The sequence below is a fragment of the Tauraco erythrolophus genome, chromosome 9 (assembly GCF_009769465.1).
Source record: "Tauraco erythrolophus isolate bTauEry1 chromosome 9, bTauEry1.pri, whole genome shotgun sequence".
NCBI classification, from domain to species: Eukaryota; Metazoa; Chordata; class Aves; order Musophagiformes; family Musophagidae; genus Tauraco; species Tauraco erythrolophus.
In genome coordinates this window covers 817,391-842,440 of record NC_141473.1, presented here as the reverse complement: position 1 = coordinate 842,440, position 25,050 = coordinate 817,391, and the positions used below count along the sequence as shown (strand labels likewise).

Here is a 25,050-nt window from a genome sequence, read left to right as displayed (position 1 = left end):
AAAACCGGCAGGAGTTACACTCGTGTTTTGTCTTTTGTTCCTGTGCATAGCTCAGACCTTACGTGTGTCTCTCTGCAGCACTTTCCTTTAAGAAGATGAAATCTTATGCTGTTGTCTTGTGTCCTGATTTGCTATGAGACATGGTAGGAGTACGTGGAAGAACGCCGATAATTAAAGAGCACTGCTCCGGCTGAGTCCTGCAGAGCTCCGAGATATTGAATTGCCAGCTTCCTTCAGGAAGGAATAGAAGGCTGAGTTAATAACCCCCAGAACACATAATAATTTCCAGAATTGTTTTTTGTTTCCGTTTCACGTGCTATGATGCTATTATGTGAGGGAAATCTGTCTACCTAAAATAATTCCAGCTGATGGCGTGACAATACGTATAAATGACTGTTACGTTCGTTCCGTTTTCCCACCTTAGTTCCAGTTCTCACACCAAGTGTTCGTTTAGTGCTGCCCACTTCAAATGTTGAGAAGCTCCGTTGTGTGATACTGAGCACTAAATCTGAAGTGATGGTAATGTGATATTTGAACATCTTCTCTTTTCTAAACTCATTTGTCATCTCTAAATTGGATCCACCTCTCTTGGCTTTATCTCCTCTAGCAATGTTCTTGCCAGAAGCTTGCCCAGTGTGAAGAGCAGCATGTTGTCTCTTTGGTTTCTATAATGCAAAAGATCTCCTTTTCACCAGCATTTACCTAAAGCTCTCTTGGTCTTTCCCAGGGACCGTCTTCCCATCTGAGATCATGCTGGAGGGCTCACACTTGATTCCATGAGATTTTGGACCTCCAGACCTCACCTGGACTGCCCTCGCCAAGCAGACGTTTGTGGGAGAGGAATGCTGTTAGTCTCCAGCGCTGTCACCTTCGGTGGGGTACCGCAGCCCGTCCACCTAAAGCGTTGTCACAATAAATCTCCAACAAGTCTGTTAGTTTGACCATATTTTTGCTTGCTTTCTACATCAGTTTGTGGGCCAAGGGACAGGCTCATTGTTAAATAAATGGGCAGAGAAGGGGTGAAATTAGGGTGAGGAGTCTCAGCAACTGTCAAGAAAATGTTATTTAAACTAGGATATTTAGTGGTGAAAAATCAGATTTGAAATAATCTGATCCTCAGCTTTTTTCAGGCTGAAGGAGCAGCTTTTCATTAGAGTTTGATGTGCATCTACCAACTCGCAACTGTTATCGTTTGGGAGATTAATCGAATTTCCATTCAAGTTCTTGTCTTTTGCTGTTAGATGTAATTTTTCATCTTAGTTTAGAACGGGACACACATCTACTGAGAAATAAAACAATCTGTCAAATTGAAATATCTTTTTTTGGGTACCATGGTCAGCCTAAAGAAAGGTTCCTCCTCTTGTCAGTGTCCTTCCATGCTGCCCAGTTCCTCAAGGCTGAGTTTGATGAGGATGAGTCATTCTAGAAATTAGTCTTAGTAATGAATCTAGACCACAATGTTTTTGTCACCACAGTAGAGTCTGTTATTTTCAATCTCATTTATAAATTGAATAAATCCAAGAACTGAAAATCTTTTATAACAGTGTTGCAGTTAGATACTGTCTTTTCCACTCTCAAATCCAGCTGTGTTGTGTGTTCGTGCAGAAGGGGGTTGGAGAGGTAGCGTTAAATAGTTATTTAGGGATGTTAATAGCATGCTTAAAATGTTTCCATAAAGTGCTTTTGGATCATACGATGCCATCTGTGTTACAGTTGATTGTAGTTAATTATACAGGCATGAATTCCTTGGGAAAATGGGTGGTATTACTCAAAGAGTTTGTTTGTGATCAGGATAATGGAATGACACAATATTAAACTGACAGAATTAAGTCTGAAGTGCATTCCTCACTAATAATCCTCCACAAATCAGTGGAATTATTCTGAGTGGCTCCCATTTAACTGAGAATTTGAATAGGTGCACTATGGTAACACTATTGCAATAACTCCAATGGATTTTTGTACCTGGAGTGTTTTGGAGTATCTGAGAGAACAGAAAAATTAGCTTCCTACCTAACAGCCACTGTTTCTAATTAATTATTTCGCTTTCTGCAATTTCACCATAAAAGATGTAAAAGTTACACAGGTGGTGTGTTTAGGTGACGTGAAACTTGTGATGTTAAAATATGCATGTTGACATTTAGCAGCAATTGTGTCTTCTGGTACTGAAATTCTGTTAATCTCTTCTGTCTTACTACAAACCATTCACTACTCACATAATTGACCCCCAGCTGTGGTTTGCATTTAAAAAACCCCAACAAACTGTGTAAAACGATGAAAAAATCAGTGGATGTGATTTAGTGTGTGTGATGCAAATAGGTAACTATACACACACAGTAAGCTGCACGCAGGAGTCTGTGCAAACTACGTATGTGCAGCTTGCAAAGGGCAGGGTTTTGCTTGGGTTTTGTAAACATGGTCCACCCAACAATGGGTTAAAACTGACTATGGTTGAAGGATTAATCTTTGAGGAAAAATTCAGGTCAGTCAGGATTTGACATGTGTCCGTTAAAGCTGTTGTTGGAATTGGTCTAATCCTAAGCAAAACTTTGGCTAGACTTCCATCTGCAGAGACTCGTCGCTGTGTGGTGGGGCTTGGGGGGAGGGAGTGTTGGTTATTTTTAATTTAAATCAAATATTATTTCACCAAAGATAAGTTCCAGAGCTTATTTCACACGGGAAACGCTGGTTGGTTGGGTTTTTTCCCTTACGGAGACCGAGATTTGCTCTAAACCAGCCAACTGCTGGTGAAGGACTACATGAACTTTGCGGCCTGGGGAGCCCCCGAGGGATTTGCTGGCATATGGTGGCGTGTGGTGGTTGTGTTTGAGTGGAAATCTTCAGAACAATGTTGTTTCCTGGCGAGCGTGGCACTGGATTAAAAGCAGGGCCCTGGTAGCGAGCATCTGGCTTTGCTTATGCCGCTGTCTTCTGCTAGTTCTGGGGAGAAGTTCTGTTCTGAACCTGAAACTCTCTCCACAAAAGTGTGGTCAAGAGAGACATGCTCCTTTGGAAGTTTGGGTTGAGTTACCTGCATTTGGTTGTATTTAAAAGACCAAAAAAAAAAAAGTTTTCTCAAACTAGCCTCAATTTAATTGTGATCTAAACAGCACAGAGAAAAAAATCCCCATGGGATGTCTACAGGAAATCTGCACCATAACCACATGAACATGGCAATACGTCTCGTGGCAATTATTTCTGGATCTCAGCGCTTTCAAGACTTGCTACCTGCTTCCTGTGTTTTTCCATGGACATTCCAGTAGATTTTCTTCTCTTCATATTGCAGCTGAGTGAACAATACACTGTTTGTGACAAATGTTTGTACAGGAAAAAACCAAACCACAAAACCAGCGTGTGAGGAGATTGCATTGGCAGAGCACTTTGGCTTAGCATGAAGTACCTTTTCAGAGTAAAAAATAATTTTCTTGCATTCAGAGCTACAGACTGTTGAAATCCTAAATGAAAAATAGAGATTACTTCAGAAGAGCCTCCCCATATGAGGAAGCAGGAGCTCAGCTGTAGACAATATTACGTTTCCTTTCTATTATAACATTTTGAGATGCACCAGAGACTCAAAAAGGTTTGTCTAAACTAATTAATTCTAACAATTTGTCAAAAATATAAAACAATAGTGTTCATAAGGCTGTATCATACATTTTAAATTTTCAGTATTTGTAAGAATAGTGTTTTGCTTAAGCTATATTTTGCTTAAATATTGGTACTCTGGGTAGGGATTTATTCATTTATTTTTAAGTGCAGTGAAACATTGATTTCAGAAACTATCATCTAGAAAACACATTTTCCAATTAGCCTTGATGTCTGAATTGCAAGTCAGGAGGCAAAAAGAATGATGAGCCCTGCTAAAGGCAGCTTATGATGCATTATTAATGCTATTTTCAATATCAAACATGCCAGGAATCACATGCATAATATATTCTCCCAGAATCAAAAAATATGAAGACCTTTCTGTTCTGTTAAGATGATGTGTCTTATAGATGCCCTTCTCTACATACCTTATTGGGGGTAAAAAAAGAAAAAAAAAAAGTACAAATAGCAAGGCAATGTAACTGGTTTTACAGGAGATAGCTTCTCTGCCCACTCCTGCCCAGCACTGTGGTGGTGATGTCCCACTGAGCTGGTCTGTTAGCTGTAGGGGCCCGGACTTTTTAAGGGTCTGTGGTCAGTTTTGGCACCTCAGCATCAGCCTCCTTGGCTTGCAGCGCGTGAGCCGGCTGTTGGAGCAGAGCACTGAGCTCCCTGGGAAGGGCAGGTCTGCATTCCCTCCCCCAGCACGACAGACCATCTCTTTGCTGCGTTCTGTATCGGCACGATGACGTTGGCTTGGAAACGTTTTTGTGGATTTTTTTTCTCCCAGTATTTGGGAGAAATATTCTTTCAAGATTGGCGTTTGTCCACTAGACCCAGATGGCTTTTCTGTGCACAGGCATGCACCAGCAGACACTGCTGTCTCTGTATGACAAGACTGGCACTCTTATTAACACAAATAACTACTTTCATAGTTCCCAACAATGATGCTTGTCCCATTGCTTACACAGAAGCTCATGGTTGTCACTGGAAAGCTGTCTTACTCTGCCCAGTCTGATTTCCCGTTAACATCCCTGGGATTAACAACCCAGCATACTCCGAATGGACCGATGACTCCAAACTGTGAATCCCTTTGTGGTCTGCAGGACAATGAATATGGGAGAGGGCCTCTGCGTGTATCGCCAGTTCTTGAAAATAAAGCCGTTGCTTTCCGGTTTTCTCCTGCGGTCCGTACGGTGACCTGGCTGTTTGAGAAGTTTTGGTTGGCAGCCCTGGCCCAAACAGTTCTGCAGTTATTTCCCCATGGGCTCTGCTGCAGCCCGCCTCGCTGTGATGTGTACCTGCAGCCAGAGGCACCTCGGGTGGGAGAAGGGAGCTGGGATTCCCTTCTCCCTAGCTTGTGCCCGTCCTTGGCAGTGTTTTCATTCTGGGTGACACCCAGCTCTGAGAGATGTGCCATTTCAAGACGAGGAAGCCGTCTTGAAATGCAGGAATGCCGGGGGGGGGGGAAAGGGCTCCAGCTGCCCACTGTCCCCTTGCACCCGTCCTGCTGCGTCCCGCACCCGTGTCTCACCCCCAAACCAGAGACTGGTGCTGCCTGGTGGGAGCGGGGTGGGACAGGATGCAAAGTGCTCGTGTGGAGGGCTGAGACCTCCGAGGAAAGGCAGAGCAGCAGAGGAATTGTCTCACCAGAAACGGTCTGCTCCCGGGGAGCAAATCACAGGCTGCAAGGGAGCGAGTACCTGCCTGCTCCCTGCTTGTCCTTTGTCTTTCCTGCAGCTTTCTTCAGCGTGGGAAAAATGGGGATAAGTGAACGGTGCATGTAACGTGTTTATTGAAGCTTTTATTGTCTGGCTTGAAGTCTCTGTTGTAAATACCAACAACAGTTGCTTTTTGCTGGTTGTGCCTTCAAAATCAATGGCCTTGCAGGTGGACACAGGTCTGATTATATTGCCTGGTTTACCAGAGATAGATCAACCTGGTCCGTAACAATGTGTACTGCTCACACTGCATTTTAATTTTTTCATAGTTAGAAGTTCAAGACCCTGCAGGCTTCATTAGTTTAAGTTGTCGTAATGTCTTTGAAACCAACAGAGTTTCATGAATGTAGATTATCTGAAGATCTTTGTATTGTTACTAATCATTCGTTAATTTGCAGAGACTACTGTAAAATTTCAGGTAAACCGTTGAAGTGAGAATTTGGTAGCACTGAAGCTCCTCAGTCCTGGGCTGACTTTCCTTCCTCGTCATCCCCCAGGAAGGACAGAGCCCAGTCTGTGAGCACAGAGGCCTTTGGTCCCCGTCTTGCTGGGGGGAGAACGGGAGCCCAGCGAGGGCAGGGGCACCTCCTGCTCTGCCATTCCCCAGCGTGTGCCTTTTCCGCTGCGGGAGGGACGTGGGGGGCATCTCTGCTGGCCGAGGCAGCTGCAGCAGGGCCTGAGCTTCAGTGTGTCCAGGAACAAACCCAGTTGTGGCATCACTGATGGGCACTGCCACTTCTCGACCAGCGCTTCCATCCCCGCTGGTTTGTAAATGCGTGGGGGAAGGCTCCCACAGCCACCGCCTCCGCAGGCTCCTTCCCGCTCCGCATGAGCCAGTCTACAACTAACGTAGCCCGTTCTTTGCCTTGAGAGAGGGAAATGGACTCCTTTCTTGCAGGTCTTCCTCTGAGAAACCTTCCTTGCCTCCCCACAGGTTTTTGGAAACGCGGCGTGCCGAGCAGTTTTCCATTGTTCCGCAGATCTCGTTGCTGTTGGTACATTTGTGCAGACAGACCGTTACCAAGGCTGATCAAATTCCCATTGTCTGGATCTCTTAATCCTTGGATGTTATTCTTGGCTACGTTCAAGTTTTATCATTATGTCCCTTTTCATCCTTAAAGTTTAATTGGAAGAGTTCTCAGCTGGTTTCCGTGCCGTTCCTTTTGGAGCAGTCTCATTCCTTTAAGCACTGGCAAGGCAGCTGATTTTGCTCTGGGAAGATCTCATTCCGGCTTCAGCATTCCAGCCTGGAAGACGTTTCCAATGTCGACCCCATCACCCACACCATGCCGACGGGAGCCTGCAGGATCTGACAGTCAGTGCTGTGCCCTCTCCTGTGCTGCCCCAAACTTGCCATGAGGACACGAGCCACGGCTGAGCTTGCCCAGGAGACAGTCTCCTGGCGTTGGTGTCCGGGGGTGGTGCCAGGTACAGGCAGGGACTTTGGCAGCAAAGGGTGGGCAAGCGCAGGCTCTGGCAGGTGGTCACCTTCCTGCACTTGGGCTGCTTTTATGGGACAACAGGGAACACTTTGCCTGTAATCTTTCAGATCGTCTTTAAAGGTTTTGTAGGCCTGCTCAGAGCAAGCCTTTCTTTCTTGAAATAAGCTCATCAATTTTAAGTTTTATTTTTTAGTAGAGAAAAATCAGGTTTAGGCAGTTGCTTGGCGTGAAATATGTCAAAACATACACTTAAGCCTAGGTAACGTTTTAAACAAAATTTAAAATCTTAAACACTGAAAGTGTGAGAATATATAGTGCCCTGAATGGACCTCAGACAGAATTCCCACCAAGAGAACCGTGCTGGGAAGCCGCCAGGTGCCCATCTCTGCAGGGGAGGTGCCCGCACGGTGGGCTCCTCCGCACAGGGCTCCTGGGCAGCTGTGGAGACAGTGCCAGCACGTGGCAGCGAGATGGTTGGATTCTGGTCCATGGATTCACAGGGACGTCTGGGGAGGGTGTGCACAGGGTGGCTGGCTGCTCTGCACCGTTACCGCGTGCCGCTTCCCAAAAAATCAGCTGCTGGGCTGGTGCTCCTCCTAGCACGCCTCTAGTGACGTTTCTGCCTTTCAGTTTACTTGTATCAATTCCTGAGTTTTGTTTTCTGTAAGCAAACAAAAACTCTCGTAGCTGTCGTCTGTCAAAAATAATCCTTCTGATTTAAATTGTTTTCACCAATCTCTATAGTGTTCAAATTATTGTCGTCTGGCATTCACATGAAAGCAGTTGAAAGCTTGTGTTGTGCTGCTTCTCATTTCCTGAGGTTGTGAAATAACATGACTCCACCTACTGCATCTATCATTATAACGTATCGTTTAAGAAAGTAATTTTAATGTGCACAAATGCTTCGTTCGTCATGGTCGGTAGAATTCGGTGCTGGTGGCTATAGACTGCCCCATTTTTTTATCTATAAGGAAAGAGGGAGGTTTGAAGACCTCTATTGTGGAACAATCACTGATGCTTTTCATCTTCTTACACAAAGAAGCAAGAATCTGCAATGATAAGAATGTCTATTCCTGGTTTTAGGTTTTTCAGGTAATTTCTGTAAAATTTTACTAATTTCTATTTCTTTGACCAACCAAACACATTATATTTTTGTAGAAGTTTCATGGCTACAAAGTCAACATCAGACTGAGAAACAACAGAATTAAGACTGTTTGTGCTACCTTGGCTTGATAACTAATATCAGGAATTTTATTTTTTTTCCCCATTTTTTTCTCTAAGTCTTGGCCCCCCAGCTCTTACTCTGACCTGGTGTAGATTTGTAGTGACTGCTTGTCCTGCCTGATTTAGGCTGCCCAGGGAGGTGATTGAGTCCCCATCCTGGATGTGTTTAAGAACAGGGTGGATGATCTACTTAGCGATATGGTTTAATGGGGATTAGGGACGGTTGGACTCGATGATCTCTGAGGTCTTTTCCAACCTAGAAATCTATGAATCTATGAATGATTTCCCCGGCTCTCAGCAGCTTCGCCCGCCTACTCCCAAACTCCAGCCACGTCTCCCGAGTGTTCTCAGCCCTCTCCCAGCTTCATATCCCATTTATATATCCCCCAAGACAGCTGTATCCCTTGCTCTTTTCTCCCTAACGGATGCAGGTTTTTGCTTTTAGAATTCAAATCCGGCTGTTCTATTATTATTGTCATTTTTATTGTTGTTATTATTATGATGTTATTTTATTATTGCTATTTATTGTTATTTTACTGTTACAGCTGCCCTGTACTGTTAAGGCTCTTTACTCGTGCTTGGACAGGGAATAGTGCTGCTCCGTTGTGGTTTTGCCTATGAGTCAGGATGAATAAACCAGTGCATTGAAGGTCATCATCCAAAAAGATTGTTACCCACATTAATAAGGTTAGTATTAATAAGGTTGGAAATATTTTTCCAAGCTTAAGCTTTTTGCCTATTTTTTAATGGTATAAATTAAACAGATCTTTAAAACGAGGGTTTGCTTCTAACAGGAATTGCAGTGACAGTTAAAAATTATTCCAAGTAAGATTTTGCACTGAGAAGTACGTGTAGTCTCTTTGGAATATAGTTTCATCCAAGCAAGTCAAAGTTTTCCAGTGAAACATTTTTTCCCTAGATTTTCCATTCTTCTGTAAACATACGTGTTGTAAAATTCCTGATCCTTTCTGCTGCTTGCTTTGGAGCAGCAAAACTGTGTTGTCCTCGCCCCTGGGTCAGAAGCTGGCCCAAGTCTGGTCTGAGAACCGTGTGGAAGGACAGCCTTTGTGCCGCCGGATTGCATCCCTCCTGTTCCCACAGTCTTTAGCATCACCACTCCTCTGAATGTTCTTTCCATCCTTCTCGTTGGTGTTCCCCCATTTACAGTTACTGTGAGCGTGTATCTTTTGTCTGAGCTTGTTAGCTGCTCCTCTAGGCATTTCATTCAGGATCTCGCTCCCGTTATTTTTTTTATTGACAATTTGAAAAAAAAAATTTGCTAGCAGAGTCGGCTTTGCCTGGAGAAGCAAAGGCAACCGTTTCTTTGCGTGTGTTGCTGTTTATTGTTTAAATAGGGATGAACTGGGTTTTCACAGCCGTAGTCTATATCCACAGATTGAAAAATTGCACAGGATCATTACCAAGGAGCTTGTGCAGCAGCGTGGGGATTCTCTTTCCACAGTGCTTTGACAAAGTAATGTCGCTATAAGAGAAGATCCTTCAGCAAGAATGTAAAGTGTGAAGGAAACGTTGAGGAAACATCCGTATTTTGGGATGGAGCAGACAGTACCTACTTTCCACTGCTCCAGTGCAAAACAAAGCTTCCGGCGTTTTGCCCAGAATTTCTTGCTGTCCTCAGGTTTCCATTAAATGAAATCTGCTCGTGCTGTTGATGAGCACCGAGTTAAATAGGACCAGAGGAAGGGCTGACCTGAACGCCCTCCTACGGGCTTGTTCAGCGCAGAGGGACCAAGTGCGGAGCATCAGTGCACTGTCTGCATCAACAGCTCTGAGACAAGAATCAGACCAAAGGATTGTGATAAGGACAAACTGGGATACCTTCAGCCAAATTCACCCCTGGGCAGACAACTCGCAGCTCACAGGGATTTCACTCGATTTGGTGAACAGGGCAATTATTTTTACATAGAACTGCGGTTGAGTGCTCTGAGCTATAGGGTGGATGCAGCATAAAAATAGCATTAACAGATAAAAATTATCATGTTTCTCCCTGCTTTTGTCTGTCTTTGTCTCAGATTGCAAATTCTTTGGAGTAAGTTTGTCTTGCTCTTGGACTAGCCATGCCTGATGGTTATACTAAGCTAGAATATGGTTTTTGCAAGATATGAGTTTTCAGTAACTCTTATGCTCTTTCCTTAGTAGTATTGGTTATAAAGGACCTTTGATTTTCATTGATAATACGACATTTTAACTTTGACACAGTCTCTACAGGCTTTAATTCTGCTTACCCATTCATGAACACTGCTATATATTCTTGGCGAATTTTAAAATAAAAATCATCAAATGCATGTAGCTTTTAGTACTGTAATTAATGTTATAGTATCTGTTTTATTGACAAATCCAAAGTTATCATTATAAATTGTCTATGTTGTATAATTTATAAACGTGTTGGGATTAATGGGTTGGCCTAGAGTGCAAACTGTATCAATAGATGAATTCTGGGAATTTGGGTCTGCTTTTGCCTGATGTTCCACCGTTTAATAGAATGAATTGGCTTGTCTCAGGGCTTTTTGCTTATATTTAACGCAAAACCTCTTAGTGTGAATAAAACTCCTACACTGTTACCAGACTTAGATGAACCTATATAGATCTTAATTGCTGCTTTGATGATGCACTGCACACTCCTGTATGGAAAGCTGCTGTTGCCTTTGGGTAATCTCTGCTCGTTTCTGTAGCTTCTTACTATTTTTATTAATTTTATTGTTTTCATTGTGAATATCTGGAAAGTATTTGTAGGAAACCAAACATATTTTTTTCTTACTGCTTTTTTCTGAAGAGCATCAAAGTATTCTGCCTATACTGAAAATATTGTCGCTGTCTCCAAGCGTGACGGTGCCAGGCGAGGGTGCTTGGACATCCCTCCTGAACATCCACATCCTCTGCGCTGTACCAATTCCAGTGGAAATGGAGTGACAGAAAACATCAATAGTTTGTCATGGAAATGTTTTGCTCTGTGTGGGTGTAATACAAAATATTATTACCCCTGAGCTCTGTCCAGCCCTTACTTAATCCAGGGAAGAGCCACTTTAGCTGGCTGATGTGTGCCACATGCTTTCCAGGGATGTCTTATGTGCTTGGTGGGTATCACATCCCTACCCGCTCCCGCGCTCTGACTGTGGGTGTGTGATTTCCCTCCTTCCAGGCAAGTAAGAAAATGTAGTGGGCCGGAGGCGAGGACGAGAAGCCCTGAGCGAGCGCTGGGACGAGGGCCTCCGGGCAGGACTGCCCTCGCGCCGCCCGGCCTCACCATGTCCAAGAAGGGCACCAGCAGCCGCGCAAGGGGGGAGAAGCCGGACGCCTTGGCCGCCCTGCAGGCTGCCAACGAAGAGCTCAGGGCCAAGCTCACCGACATCCAGATAGAGCTCCAGCAAGAAAAGAGTAAGGTGTGCATCTCTGCCTTTCCTTCCCCCATCAGTTATAGAATCACAGAATCACAGAATGGTTTGGGTTGGAAGGGACCTCAAAGATCACCCAGTTCCAACCCCCCTGCTATGGGCAGAGACACCCTCCACTACACCAGGTTGCCCAAAGCCCCATCCAACCTGGCCTTGAACACTGCCAGGGATGGGGCAGCCACAGCTTCTCTGGGCAACCTGTGCCAGTGCCTCAGCACCCTCAGAGGGGAGAATTTAAACAAAGTTAAACCGAAGACAGTCTGGTGTTTCTGACTGCCAACCACTCCGTGCCCCGCTTGCAGCTGACGTGCACACGACTGCGACGATAACTCGCCCGAGTGCATGCACCGGGAGCTGCAGCTTCCGTGGGGAGCGAGAGGCAACCCCTTTACTGCGGGTTTTGGGATTGTTCTCCTTGTATTTATAACGTGCATGTGGGACAACAGGTCTCCAAAAGCAAGGGTGCCCCGGCAGTACACCCTCGGTGGGCAGCGGCGGGGCAGGAGGGCTCGGCGCAGGCAGCGCGCCCGCTCCCGCCATCCGGGAAAACACGGAGTTGAAAAATCACATGGCTAAACGCCAGCAAAAGATCTGGAAAAACAAACATCTGCTCAAAACAGATGGCATACTCGCAGCGGTGGGCTGAAAGCTGTCCACGTCCTTTGTTTCTCTCGCTAGAACTTTTTCTAGTAAATATTTACCTGTTTACCGGGATGTCTGCGTTGAGGGTTTTGAATGCAATTCTGAGTTATTGGGAAATTCTCTTTGCTTGTTATTCACTTTCACGTTTACACTCGTTTCATGTGGATTTTATGCTCAAAGTCCTTCAAACTGGCTGCATTGAGTTTTTGGGTGTGTGGTCATAGGCCTCAGCTCTGCCTCCCACCCTGGTTGCCAAAGCTCACGGAGCCGCGGTCCCACCGGAGCCTTGGAGCGAGCGGCAGCGCCGCAGCCGGAGCCTGCAGCTCCATCAGCTTTTAGCCGCAGCCTTCAGACCGCTGCGCAGTGAGGGCACGAAAAATGTATTTGCTTTTCCATAATCCCCCAAATTAGTTTCCACCGATAAACTTTGGGGTTTTTTTTTGTTCCAGAATGCTAATGGAGACATGCATTACCTTGCCAGGGGCAGAATGATATTCTGCATTTTTCCATTAATTTGCATTGTTATCAGGCATCATAGACTATGACATAATCTAATTATTAAGGAAGGTTCTAAGGGGGGATGTGTAGATAGATAGATGTAAATAGAACACCTATTAATCCTTGCATTGTGAAGCAGTGTTTGCACTTTTAAGACTGAGGACCCTGTTTTCCTTCCCGCTGCCCTCCCCACTACTTCTCGTTATGGCTCCTCTTGAGTTCCTGGCATGGCTTTAAACTGAAATGTCATTTGACCCTTCTGTGGTCAGACACAGTTAGTTATCCGTAATGCATAATTCATTGCTGAAAAAGCATCCAATAAAATGCAATCGTTTGGGGCTTGACAGTAGCTTGCACAGAGGTTTTTCTGTCGTGCATATGCATGTGTGCACAGCACAGTTTGGCTTGGAATCTGGCTGCTCACCCATGCTTTCCGGGATGCAGTGTGACAGCTTCTGCAGATACCCAGCTGAAAAATGAAGTAAGGACTCAGACTTACTCCGCAAGACACCGACTAGTTCCTAAACGTGTATTATCCTCAACCTTAGTTTGTTTCTAGCAACTTTTACCCACACGTTAGGCAGGTTTCCGAGCATACGCCTCCTGTAGTGCTTGGATATCGGTGGCTGGTTCAGCTGGGGTTTGTGCTTCTTGCATAACTTTATGGTACTTAATTATATTGTGTTAACTCATGCTTTTTAGGGCACTGAATTGGGCAAATTAAAGAATCAATAAGATGGCGAGGCATTATTATCGAATTATAAGAATAGACTATGATGCTAAAATCAGCATCGATGCCTAGACTTTTATCCTCAGTATCAATAATTTGTAAAATTACAATGATACATTTTGGTTTCTATTCTATTCCGCTTATGCTGATCTCCAGTGAAAGAAAAGTGTTTTCTACAAATTTTTTAGGGTTCTTTTTCTTATTTTCACAAATTACTTTGTCCTTAGAAGACAAAGTTCTCTGTAATGCCACAGTTTTTTCTTTACACCTGCATGGTTTGCTTCTGCAGTGCTCTCGTTTGTGAGGCAGGCTTGGGCATATTCTTAGCAAGGAAACCTTATTGTGTCAACTGGGGAAGAAAAAAGCATCTTTACTAAAGAGAATTGACTTGAACACTTTTCCCCAGTAAACACTTCAGGAATTAATTGCAATGTAGTGAATACCCACGTCTTACTTTTAGCATTTAAATGTGTGCACAGGCTCTTCTCTTAAGCATTATGGGGCAGAAAGACAGAGCAAACAGATGTGCACTCCCTGCCTCAGAATGAACCTGCCCAAAGGAGAGGGTCAGCTGTGCAAACACTGCAAATGCTGCTGCAAATACATGCTGGGAGTATCTTCTAGTGCAATAACCTGCCGTTACGCAGCAACCACTGCAATAAAAAGCTGGGGTGGGTCATGTTTTCCCCTAAGAAAAGGTGCATTTTCCCAGTTGCTGGATTAGCTGCGTTGCTACGGATCCCCACAGGTACTGTCAAACCTCGTGTCCAATGAGCTGTGACAGCCCATTGAAAATATTTGCCATATATTGTAAAAAGCCTTTTCCGTGTGAAAATGTTTTACAGGGGTTTGGAACGTGTATTTTGTTCACACAAAACTCTTCAAGAGAGGAAATAGTTCTTTTGTAAGTCTACAGCATGAAGGCTGAGTGGCAGAGCTCAGTGACCCTAGTTTTACGTGGAACCTCCTTAAAAATGGGATATTTAATATGTAGTAAAGTGTTAGATCATAAAGAATGAACAAAATGCCAAATGTGTAGGTCCGCGTGCGGTAATACTAACTCACCGGGCTGGGCTTTTGCTCTAAGGCACAGGCATACAACCTTAAGGTCTCATGTTGTAAAGGGATCCATACCATTTTTAGATAGTATCATAATTTGTATTAATCACTGTTGATTAAAAATACTTTTTTTTAAAATTTTCCCTGTAGGTCAGCAAGTTGGAAAGAGAGAAAAATCAGGAAGTTAAGCAGATCAAAGAGCACGAACAGCATAAAAGTACAGTGGTGGTAACGGAGCTCAAAGTCAAACTTCATGAAGAGAAGATGAAGGAGCTCCAAGCTGTTCGAGAAGCACTTTTGAGACAGCATGAAGCTGAACTACTTAGAGTAATAAAAATTAAAGATAATGAAATCCAGAGACTACAGACCCTTCTCAATGCTGTGCGCGATGGGGCTCCTGACAAGGTGAAAACGGTGCTGCTCACGGAGGCCAAGGAGGAGGCCAAGAAGGGGTTTGAAGTTGAGAAAATAAAAATGCAGCAAGAAATTTCAGAACTGAAGGGGGCTAAGAAACAAGTGGAAGAGGCTTTAACTATGGTCATCCAAGCTGACAAAATCAAAGCAGCGGAGATAAGGAGTGTGTATCACCTGCATCAAGAGGAAATCAGCAGAATTAAGAGAGAGTGTGAGAGAGAAATTCGTAGACTGGTACGTGTTGCTATGTGCTTCTGTGTTTTTACTAACGCCTATGTTACTGATAGTAAGTAAATGGAAGTTCCGTGGTGGTCTCGGATGAATGGATAAGGATGGGCATTCAGACTTCTGGGGCTTGCTTCAAATCTGTTTTACGTTTACTAGTAGAGATGTCAAAATGGTTTTTTAAAAGCAATTAGGATGTTTTGTAAGGAACTTCTTTATCTGTGTCAGTGTCTATTAATATTGTTCACGTTTCAGATGTCAGGAAGAGGCCTTGGGTTACGAGCTGGCTAGGGGAATTCTGCAAAACAGTGATGTTTCTTGGCCCATGCCTCTATTTCCCCACCATTTGTTCCTTGCTGATCCGCCCTGGTCCCTCCCTTTCCCTGCCTTTGCTAGTTCCTGTGAACACCACATGATGAGCTTTACACAATCCCAAAATGCTCTTTGTTCTGCATCCCATAGTGAGTCCTATACCCCATAGGCAATGACCCCCTTAACTCTGCAAGGTGTTCAGGAAGGAATTCCTCTCTGTTACCCACCTTGGTGGCTTTTCCCCAGGACAGGCACTGGTGCTCCTTCTTTGGTGGCCCCATGAGCAGCAACTCAGCAGGCTCCCATCCTCAGCAGGTGACTGAGGTTCCTCACCCATCATTGCTCATCTGCTCCTCACTCTGGTCCTTGTGTATGCTGGTCAGCCTTCAATCACCTAACCCAACCGTCTGAGTCTCAGTGTGACCCTCAAAGGCAATGGCTACATGCTTATGGCTTCGGAGTATTCCTCCAGTCTGTTTGGAAACTTGTGGAAGAGATTAAATCAGACCATGTTGCTTGGGAAAGCAGAGAACTCCCTGCGGGAGGGAGCTCCTTCCAAGAGGGAAGCCCTTGCAGCAGAGCCTGTAAGGTCACCTACACTTTGTGTGATTCAGGATGATTTCTTCTCCACTGCCATCTCAGACACTCGCCTCACGATTCCCACGGTCTTGTGCGTGCCCGGCTGTTGTGCAGGGCTGTATCCCTTAATTATTGCTGCCATTCCCAAGGACGTGGGAACAAGTGTAACGCTCATACTCTTGTGATGCATATTTTGGGTCTTGTCTCACTATTTATTTGAAGCCACCATCTTTTTGTGTTTGCCGTGCTTTTTTAGAGCATGCAGTGTCTCAGTATAAACTCACCCGCGTCTCCTCTGAGTCATTATCCCACGACTGTTATCCAAATCCTAAACCAAATCTAACACTGCACAGCCAGCCTGGTGCCAAGGCGATGCGTGGCAGCATAGCCATGCCCACCCTGCAGAACCTGCCCACCGCGGAGCCGCTGCGGCACCGTCCGTGTCCTAAGGAGCCCGAGCGACCGCCACCGACGGCCGCAGCCCGCGCCGCTCTGTTCGTCCGTCCGTGTTACGTGCCCCCCGTTGAGCCACCCAGCCTCTCGGACTTCAGCCTGTTAAGGCTTTGTTCCCCTCATAGATGATTTTAGTTTAATGAAGAGGGTATTAAAATAGTTTATAACCAGCTGATCCATCGATACTGTTCAAATATCGGCAGCGTCAGTCCTTTCTGCATGTTCCTTACTGGATGCACCGATTTAATGTGTCGGGATGACGGGGGGCTGACGTACATCCCAACTAAACTTGCTGCGTCACGTGAGAAGTCCACGCTGATGGCCTCTAATGTGGAAGCTATAAAATAAATATGGTCTCAGTTATAAGGAATAGAGTGGTTTGAGGTTACGTTGTCTAAATTGCCTTTGAAAATCCAACTTTTTTTTAATTCCTCCTTGAAAGAATCAGATTATCTGACTGTACTAATTAAATTACACGACGCCATTGTTTTGCCGAGCCCTGAGTGCTCCCTGAGTGGCGTTAAGTACTCTCAGCTCCACTGACTCCACCGCGTTTGATCCCAATGGGAGCTGGTGGCTCCCGGCACCTGGCACCTGGCAGGGGAGGGCTCTGCCGTGCCAGGGAGGGGGCGGGATGGTGCCATGTCATAGAATCACAGAATGGTTTGGGTTGGAAGGGACCTCAAAGATCACCCAGTTCCAACCCCCTGCCATGGGCAGGGACAAACTCTACTACACCAGGTTGCCCAAAGCCCCATCCAACCTGGCCTTGAACACTGCCAGGGATGGGGCAGCCACAGCTTCTCTGGGCAACGTGGTCCAGTGCCTCACCACCCTCAGAGTGAAAAATTTCTTCCTTAGATCCAATCTAAATCTCCCCTCTTCCAGTTTAAATCCGTGTCATATGATAAAATCTCTATGAAATGAGGCAATTCTCAAAAAACACAAATTATAACCGAAAAGCAGTTCTTTTTTCCGTTTTTAAGATAGGGGCCATCACTAAAGTACTCACGGAGCCTCGCTGGGCTTGCGATGAGATAGAACCACAGGATATCGCGACATGAGCGAGTCCAGCAGAACGATGGGATTGCACCTTCGTGCAACAGCTCTGGCAGGCGTCCAGCCCTGCTTGGTAATGGATTCTCATGGGGATTGTGAGAGCTCCGTGATCCGTTTGCAATGCATTATTTAGCCATTTTAACCAAGGGGGGAAGTGGCCTTCGAGCAAATTATTATTTCACGCCTAGAAAAATACTGCTTTTTTTGTTTAGTCAGAATAGGGAAAGACAAGTTGTTCTCATTCATGTTTGATTTTGTAATGATGTGAAGTCCTTTAACATAAAGTAATATTTTGAAGTTATTTATCTCTGATAGGTACAATTTTTAATTTCCTAGTCAAGTACGTCTGTGCAGGCTTGACCTATGGAAAATACTTCCATACATAGTCAGGCAAAGTTTGCTTTGAAAAGATGAATTAGTACTAATCCGTTATTCTCCTTCCAAATCAAAACTAGGGTTTTTGCTTTATTAGACAGACTGGAATACATTTGTTGATGTCTCACTTTATGCTTTTGGAGAAATGTTAGAGGACCTTTAAAGTAACAGATGTGGTAGGAAGACACAGCATTATGCAAAAAGGAACTGTACAGCCATCAGATTTACTTCAAGAAAATTGGAGGGTTTTTTTGTCTTCATCATCCTCCTCCTTTGCCAAGGAAGATGCAGGCTGTATGTGCTCAGGCTTTCGAAATAGCCAGCTCTAATATGAACCTTTCCATTTCACTGACTTACTGTAACTTTGAATGCAGTTAAATTGCCACATCGAGCCAAACCCAGTGCCAGTGAATCAGCTTTGTCCTCGCCAGGTTTCCAAGGGGAATTCCTGCAGTTTTGCCCTCTTCCAGAAGAGATCTCGGCAAAGGCACAGCTGCACCGCAGCCTGTCAAACCAGCTGTGCCTGCCTGTACCCACTCCAGCAGCAAAACTAAATCCAAAATATTCTTGTGGTCAAAAGGAGCCTTCCAAAAGCAAGTGGAAGCTGGCTGCTCCCCAGCTGGCACTCTCGTGCCAGGACATGTTTTCAGCAGACCCTGCTACATAGCAAGCAGGCTGTTACAGAAGAGGGGCAATATTTGCAGGTGGTAGTTTTGGTAGTTTTGCACTTCAGGCACGCAGAAGCTTGGAGATTGTAGCAGCTACAAGGTGTAATCTCTCTTTAGAAACAATTCCCACTTAGTTTTTACCAAATAAAAACTCTAGCTATTTATTCTAGTTATTTTTCAGGTGCCAGGGTACCTGTTACTCGTTGATGCCGATGGCTCTGACTAATCTCATACAGCAGAGCTGAGCATCCTTCAGTTCTGTGGACAGCACAGGAAAGGAAATAACATGTTTTGCAGAAGTGTATGTTCAAATTATCCTGGCCTCGTGGTTCCTGATTGCACATATGGTTTGTGCTGTCTGTGTCTGTAAAGTCTGAGCGGTACAACTAACCCGGTTAAGCTTCCCTGGCTCAGAAGCTTAAGAAATGTTAATGTAAAAGATGAGAGTCCCTTACAGATGGTAACAAGCAAGTATGGCAGCGACCTTCTTTCTAAAGAATGCCTAATTTTAGTAAACTTTTTTAAAATTTTAATTTGTGCGTTTTAAAACAGCTTAAAATACTACACAATTGTATGTAATGACATTTGTATGGTGTCCCACTAAAACCAGCACTCCCTGTGTTAGTGCGTGCATGTCCAGGGAAGACAGCCCTTCAGTGAGGAGAATTCCCTGAGGAACATGGTTTAGGGACCCTGACAGTGCCAGGTGAATGGTTGGACTCGATGATCTTGAGGGTCTCTTGCAACCAAAGGATTCTATGATTCTATGATTAACTGGGCTCGGATTTTGCTTCGTGGGGACTAAAATTCAATGTGGTAAAAAGCATTTAAATTTTACTCAAATGTAGGTTGGTGAGAAAGGAGGAGTGCTGAACAGCAACGGCGACTGCTCCTCCCCTCCTCCCGTCCCGTTTGGAAGGGGACTAAAACAGCAATCAGAAAAAGTGAAGAAATGAGATTTGTCGGAGACTGGAAAGTGTTTATTTTCAATTTAGGCAGCTCTAGTTGATGATGACTACCAAAAGGTTTGATAACCTGCTCTGGTACCTCATGTACCACCATTGTACACTGAGACCCTCTTGGCTTCCTTACGGTGATCCAGCAGCCCAGACGAAGGGGAGATCAGTCCTTGCAGGATCACTCTGAACCTCTGTGTTTACAGGCACACCCCTGAGATGTCTCTTAGGCAGTGGTAAATTAGTGAATGTGTGTGATTTAAAGGATGATACCAGATGAAAAGCGTAGGAAGCTGACTTTCAAAATATTAATTTTGTTGGTGATTGATTTAGTCTTTATCTTTTTATTCCCTTATATGGTGAAAATTTACCGTATCTGGTATTATTAAGGTATCTCAGCAGTCATCCTATACTGAAAGGTAGACAAATGATTCAAGGTGAATAATCCCTTCTTGCAAGTGTGGATTTTTTCCCACCATTCGTGGGTTGAACCTCATTTACAACAGTGTTTATTCCAACTAAGCCTGGACTACTGAAGGATTTTGTTGTATATTAGAAACTAATCAATTTTACTCCTACATTTTGGAGGGTCAATGGAGCTCCTAGCTCTGAGCTGTCCCTTTTGTGTCTTACAGTCCAGGTTTTAAAAATGTTTTTCCCTATGGCCCTAAACAAGAAGTTTACTCTCTTCTGTGCTGCAGCCGTGTTGTTGTTGTGCTACAAGAGACCTGACCGGGGGCTCGGGGCTCCTGAGGGCCTGGGAGCACTGTGGAGCCACTGGCAGTGGATGTGAGGTTTCTGCTGGCAGCAGCGTAGCTCCAAGATGCCAGGCACCCCATTTCACGGCGTTTACCAGTGGCACTCAACAGTTACACTGTCCTGAGCATGTCCTGAGTGGGAGGAAAGCAAGACCTGTGTTTGAAGGTAGAGCAAAAGAGAGGAATGCGAAAAGGACAAGTGTGGGAAAAAATCTTTGAATCTTTCCTTAAGTGTGATTGTTTCTCCCATCCAATGTACTTCACTCTTTGGATATGGTATTACATTTAATTCTGTTAGAAATTTTGTTACAAACTGTGCAAGTTATTATTCATTGAAAAATCCACTCTGATAAGTAACTTTTTCGATATATCTTAATATAAATCCAGAAGTATCCAGCAATTTGATAGGAGTATACCCATTCTGTGTGCTGCAATTCACACCTCACACTCCAAAAGGAACCAGTTTTCGGAAACAAAAGCCTTTAGTCACCTAGCAAAAGAAATTTTTTGGTTATTTATAGCCTGAGAGGGACAGCAAATTGCGTTTTCACCTGCACCACTTGACCTTTCTATACCCAACAGCTTAACGCTGCATCTCTCTCAACATCGTTCCAGTGATTTCAGTGGAATTATGGTGATTTGCAGGATGGCAGTGAGGGTGCAAACCCTGCCCATCAGTGCCAGGCGAGGCAGGCGCAGTGCTCAGGGCCGAGAGCCCGTTCCCGGGGAAGTGTCGGGACCCGGTGCGATGCCCGGGGAGTCACACCGTCGGTTTGCCGTGTCGCCGGGTCCTGGGCAGTACGTGGCCGTGTGTGACAGTTGCTGTAGCATGTTAACTGTCTGGAAATGGGCATGTTACATTTACTCGGCGTGTTATAAACATTTTCTGTTTGATTAAGCATAACTGGGATTTAAGACCAAAATGGAATCGTTCTTTGGCCAAAGTTGTGGCAGACTCACATCGCAGAGTGAAGTTTTTGGTGATACCTGTCGCACGTGTCCGTGTTTAACTGAAAGCATGAGGATGACATATCGTCTCCTCTCACGTCTGACAATTTGTCAAGGTTACTGAGCAATGGCCAGGCACTGCTGGCAGGGATCACCTTTGGCTGAGGATTAATTCTGGAAGATGAGAGAGGAGAAGTTTCCTGGGTGATCCTTGGAGGCAGCACTGCACAGCGGATGTCCTGCAGGACAGCGGTGCCAAGGCTGTGCCCGGCAGCTTCCAGTGCAGGCGATGGCTGCCAGTGCTAAAGGGCTGCTGAATTGCTTCGGAAGAAGCAATGGGATAGCCACAGTTTTTTTCTAATGCCATTTAATGATGACTTTTAAAAACCCACGCAACCTGCGAGATTCAGGACATTCCGACCAGAATGTGTGCTTGCACCTTACAGCTGAGCCAAGCGGAGCTCAGGAGGCTGCCAAAGCCCCCAGCTGTGCTCCCCCAGCTGTGCCCACCCCACCTCTGCGCTGGGCCATGGACGCACAGAGTGAGCCAGAGCAGTGAGCTGCCTCCGCCGACGATTAACCACGGAAGTGAAAAAGAACAGTTTTCCCATGGATCGATATGATGAGCCGATCTCCTATCGTCTGACCTGGCACTGGTGTAGGATTTCGGGGGGAGAGTCGGGGTGTGGGGCCACCTCCTCTGGTGGGAGTTTGCTCCTGTGCCACGGTTTAGCTGCGGTGAGGAATTACCCTCTGGAGGAGCTGCCGCATGCTGCAACACCTCCATTGCAGTGCTCAGTGCTCTCCGCTTGCATCTCCTCCCTGGGCAGTAAGGGAGATGCATCGGCTCCGGCCCCGCTCTGCCAAGAGGACCAGTCAAAGAGTGTTCCTGGGAGCCCCAGCGTGGCTGGAGGGGTGACACAAGGGGCTGTAAGGAGCATTTTGCTCTTCTGAAAATACATCACGCACTTTGCGATGTGCAGCTTATTGTTGCAATATACCTTGGAACGTGCATTGTAGCAAGGTGTTGGGATAGCGTGAGAGGTGGTTACACTTTGCATTTTGTTTTTCATCTCTACTGATTAGGGAGAATTTGCCTTGGCCACAAAAAAAGAAAAAAAAAAAACAAAAAGAAATCTGAGCTTGCTCCTGTGTTGCAGCGGCTGTGTTCCCGTCGGCTGCAGCGGTGGGAATCCGTGCGGATTTGGTGCTGCAGCAGGGCATGACAGCCTGGTGCAGATGTGAGCGTGTTGGCAGAGTTCGAACACCTCGAGTTCGGAACAGCAGGAGCCAGCCGGACCGCTCTGCAGCTACACTGCTGTGACCCCCAGCTGCCTGTAAAACATAAATCGTGGTCATGATACAAGTGAGCGGTATCAGAGCCCCAGCTCGGGATATTCTTGGAGAATATTTGGCAAAAACCAGTTAACTCCATCTAGCTGCTGCTGCTGGTGACATGGATCGCCAGGACAAAGGGGCAATTGCATTTATTTCTTTGAGAGCCTTAAGGAAAACGGGAGGAAAATGAGGAGGGAAGGTGAGCAGGAGCACCTTCCGCCAGGCTGCGCACGTGAGCCCCGTCTCTCGGGGGGTGACAAGGGTGGGGGTGACTCCATCTCCTTCCACCTGGACCTTCTGGAGTCAGCCCAGGGCCCAGTGGCTTTGCAGGCAGGTTGCTGGGGCATGCAGCCGCGCTCCCCATGGCATCGGCGGATGGGCAGAGCTGCAATGGCCCTGGGAACAGTGCGAGGAGAAATTCATAGATTTCATAGATTTCTAGGTTGGAAAAGACCTTAGAGATCATCGAGTCCAACCATCCCTAATCCCCATTAAACCATATCCTCAAGTAGATCATCCACCCTATTCTTAAACACATCCAGGGATGGGGACTCAACCACCTCCCTGGGCAGCCTATTCCAGTGGCTGACAACCCTTTCAGAGAAGAAATACTTCCTAACATCCAACCTGAACCTCCCCTGACTAAGCTTATGCCCATTTCCTCTTGTTCTATCACCCAACACTAATGTAAAGAGCCCAATCAGGGAACCTACACGTTGGTTTCACAATCGTGGTGGAAATAATGCGTTTAAAAAGAATCGCACGGCTTAAACCAGCTGCATGTCAGACCGTGCTGGGCATGGCACTGGGCAGCGCAAGGAGGGAATAACAAATTCAACTTTACATGGCATTATGTTTGCCTAATTGGCATCAGCTGTGCTCACAGGCGGGTGATTAATTAGCGCTCCCACATAAATATTCATCCCAAGCTGCGGCAGCCTGCTGGAACTGCAGCGGGAATACCGGCGGCGCAGGGCAGGGCGTCCTCCCAGGTGGTTGGATGCTGCGCTCCGACGCGCTGCCACCCTTTCCCGAGCGCTGCCGGTGTCGGAAGCCACCAGGCACAGGGCTGGGGAGGAAGAGGAGTCCCCCAGTCCTGCACCCAGCGCAGAATGCGGCCAGCACGTGCGGCAGCCTGGTGGGCTGCGCGCCCGGGGACCAGCACCTCTGCCAGTGAGTCCCAAGTTGTTTCTTGTCTTTATGTTTTCTCAGTGTAGGAAGAAATGTGCTAAATAATATTTTTCAGCTAAGTGCTTCCTTCAATTTGTGCTATTTCTACAACATTTCTGTCTCATACCGGGCTGCAAACATGGAACTGTGATGCATATTTCATGAATGTGAATTTAATCATATGAAGGGAAATGCGAATACTGATGTTTCCTTTGTTGTTTATGAAGAATAAGTTTAGGGTTTTTTCTGGAAAACAAACCATTAGTGAAATACTGTGAACTGTATGGTGTTTTCTGCAGTTTCTTTGTTCCTCCTGAACTGCTGCCTGTGTTGCACCATGTCTTTGTTTTCATATAAATAGGGATCAACTTCCCAATATTCTGCTTGTTTTCAACAGATCATGGTTTGGTGATGTGTTCCCTTTTCATCCCTACGTCCATTTAGGTTTTGACCTGGTTAGATCCTTAGCAGAAGGACCTCAGTGGGCATCTCTTTATTTCATTCAAAGTTAGTAGACCGTTGCCTTAATGGAATTTGTTGAAAGAGCTTTTAATGAAATGGCACCCAAAGTTCATTTGATTTGCTCCATTTACTAAAAGAATCTAAATTTTGCATAACCTCGAAAGGCAGTTTTTGCAGAAGTGTTTATGAGTTGTCCTACGTTGCCTTTTGACAAAGGCTGGCTCTTCCCCGGGCACGCTGCAGGATCTCTCTGGGTTTGCAGCCCGGTTCTCCCGTGCCGCAGCTGCCGGAGGGCAGTGCCAGCCCTGGCACTGCCGCCCCTCGGGGAGCACCTGGGCTTGCAGCTGGAGCTGGAACCAGGGAGCTTCCCCCGTGAGTGAGGGTGATGGGTGATGGGTGGTGGGGTGAGGGTGCACTCGCCTGGCCTGGCTGCGGGCACAGCCTCCACGCCGTGCAAGGAGGGACACCGTGCCCCAACCCGCTGGGTGCTCTCCCGCGGAATTTGTTTTGCAGTTGTGAGCTGTAATCAGCCCCTCCACCACCCGAAACACACCCGATGGAAGCAATTTCCCAAAACTGTTGCTGGGTGTGTGCAAAGTGCCATCGCTTGTTTGTTCCCTGGGCGGGCTGTTTTTGCAGTTACTGGAGACAAAGCACTTCGAGTGATCTGTTAATGCACGATGTCAGTTTTTTCCAGGTTTGCAGACAAAGCTGTCAAAGATAAAAATACCAGACACAGTCCTCACGAGGCAAAATGTTCTTATGTCAAGCAGGCCACGTTTTAAAAACTACTCATTTAAATTAAACGTGGAAAGTCTCAAAAACTCGTGCCACAAATCTTACGCAGGTATTGTGTCCGAAGCCGGATCAGCAGACGTTTTAGGGAATGTGTGTGATTTCTTTCCACAGACTCGTTGTCCATGAGCACATTTGGCAGCCCCGTGGCGTGGGAGCGCATTCATGTATCATATATACGTACGCAATCCAGCCGGGAAGAGCCGGAGATGCTTTGCAGGGTTGTG

General features: G+C 45.8%; 1 protein-coding gene across 19 annotated transcripts in view; it reads left to right on the top strand.

The window, feature by feature from the left end:
• Window positions 1-11,235: 11,235 nt before the first annotated feature.
• Window positions 11,236-25,050, top strand: part of JAKMIP3 (Janus kinase and microtubule interacting protein 3) — a 39,287-nt gene continuing 25,472 nt past the window's right edge. For all 19 annotated transcript variants that reach the window (XM_086616983.1, XM_086616997.1, XM_086617001.1 and 16 more), the window contains exons 1-2: window positions 11,236-11,370; window positions 14,462-14,959. In XM_086616983.1, the coding sequence (XP_086473109.1) occupies window positions 11,236-11,370; window positions 14,462-14,959 (633 nt within the window). The remainder of the gene's footprint in view (window positions 11,371-14,461; window positions 14,960-25,050) is intronic.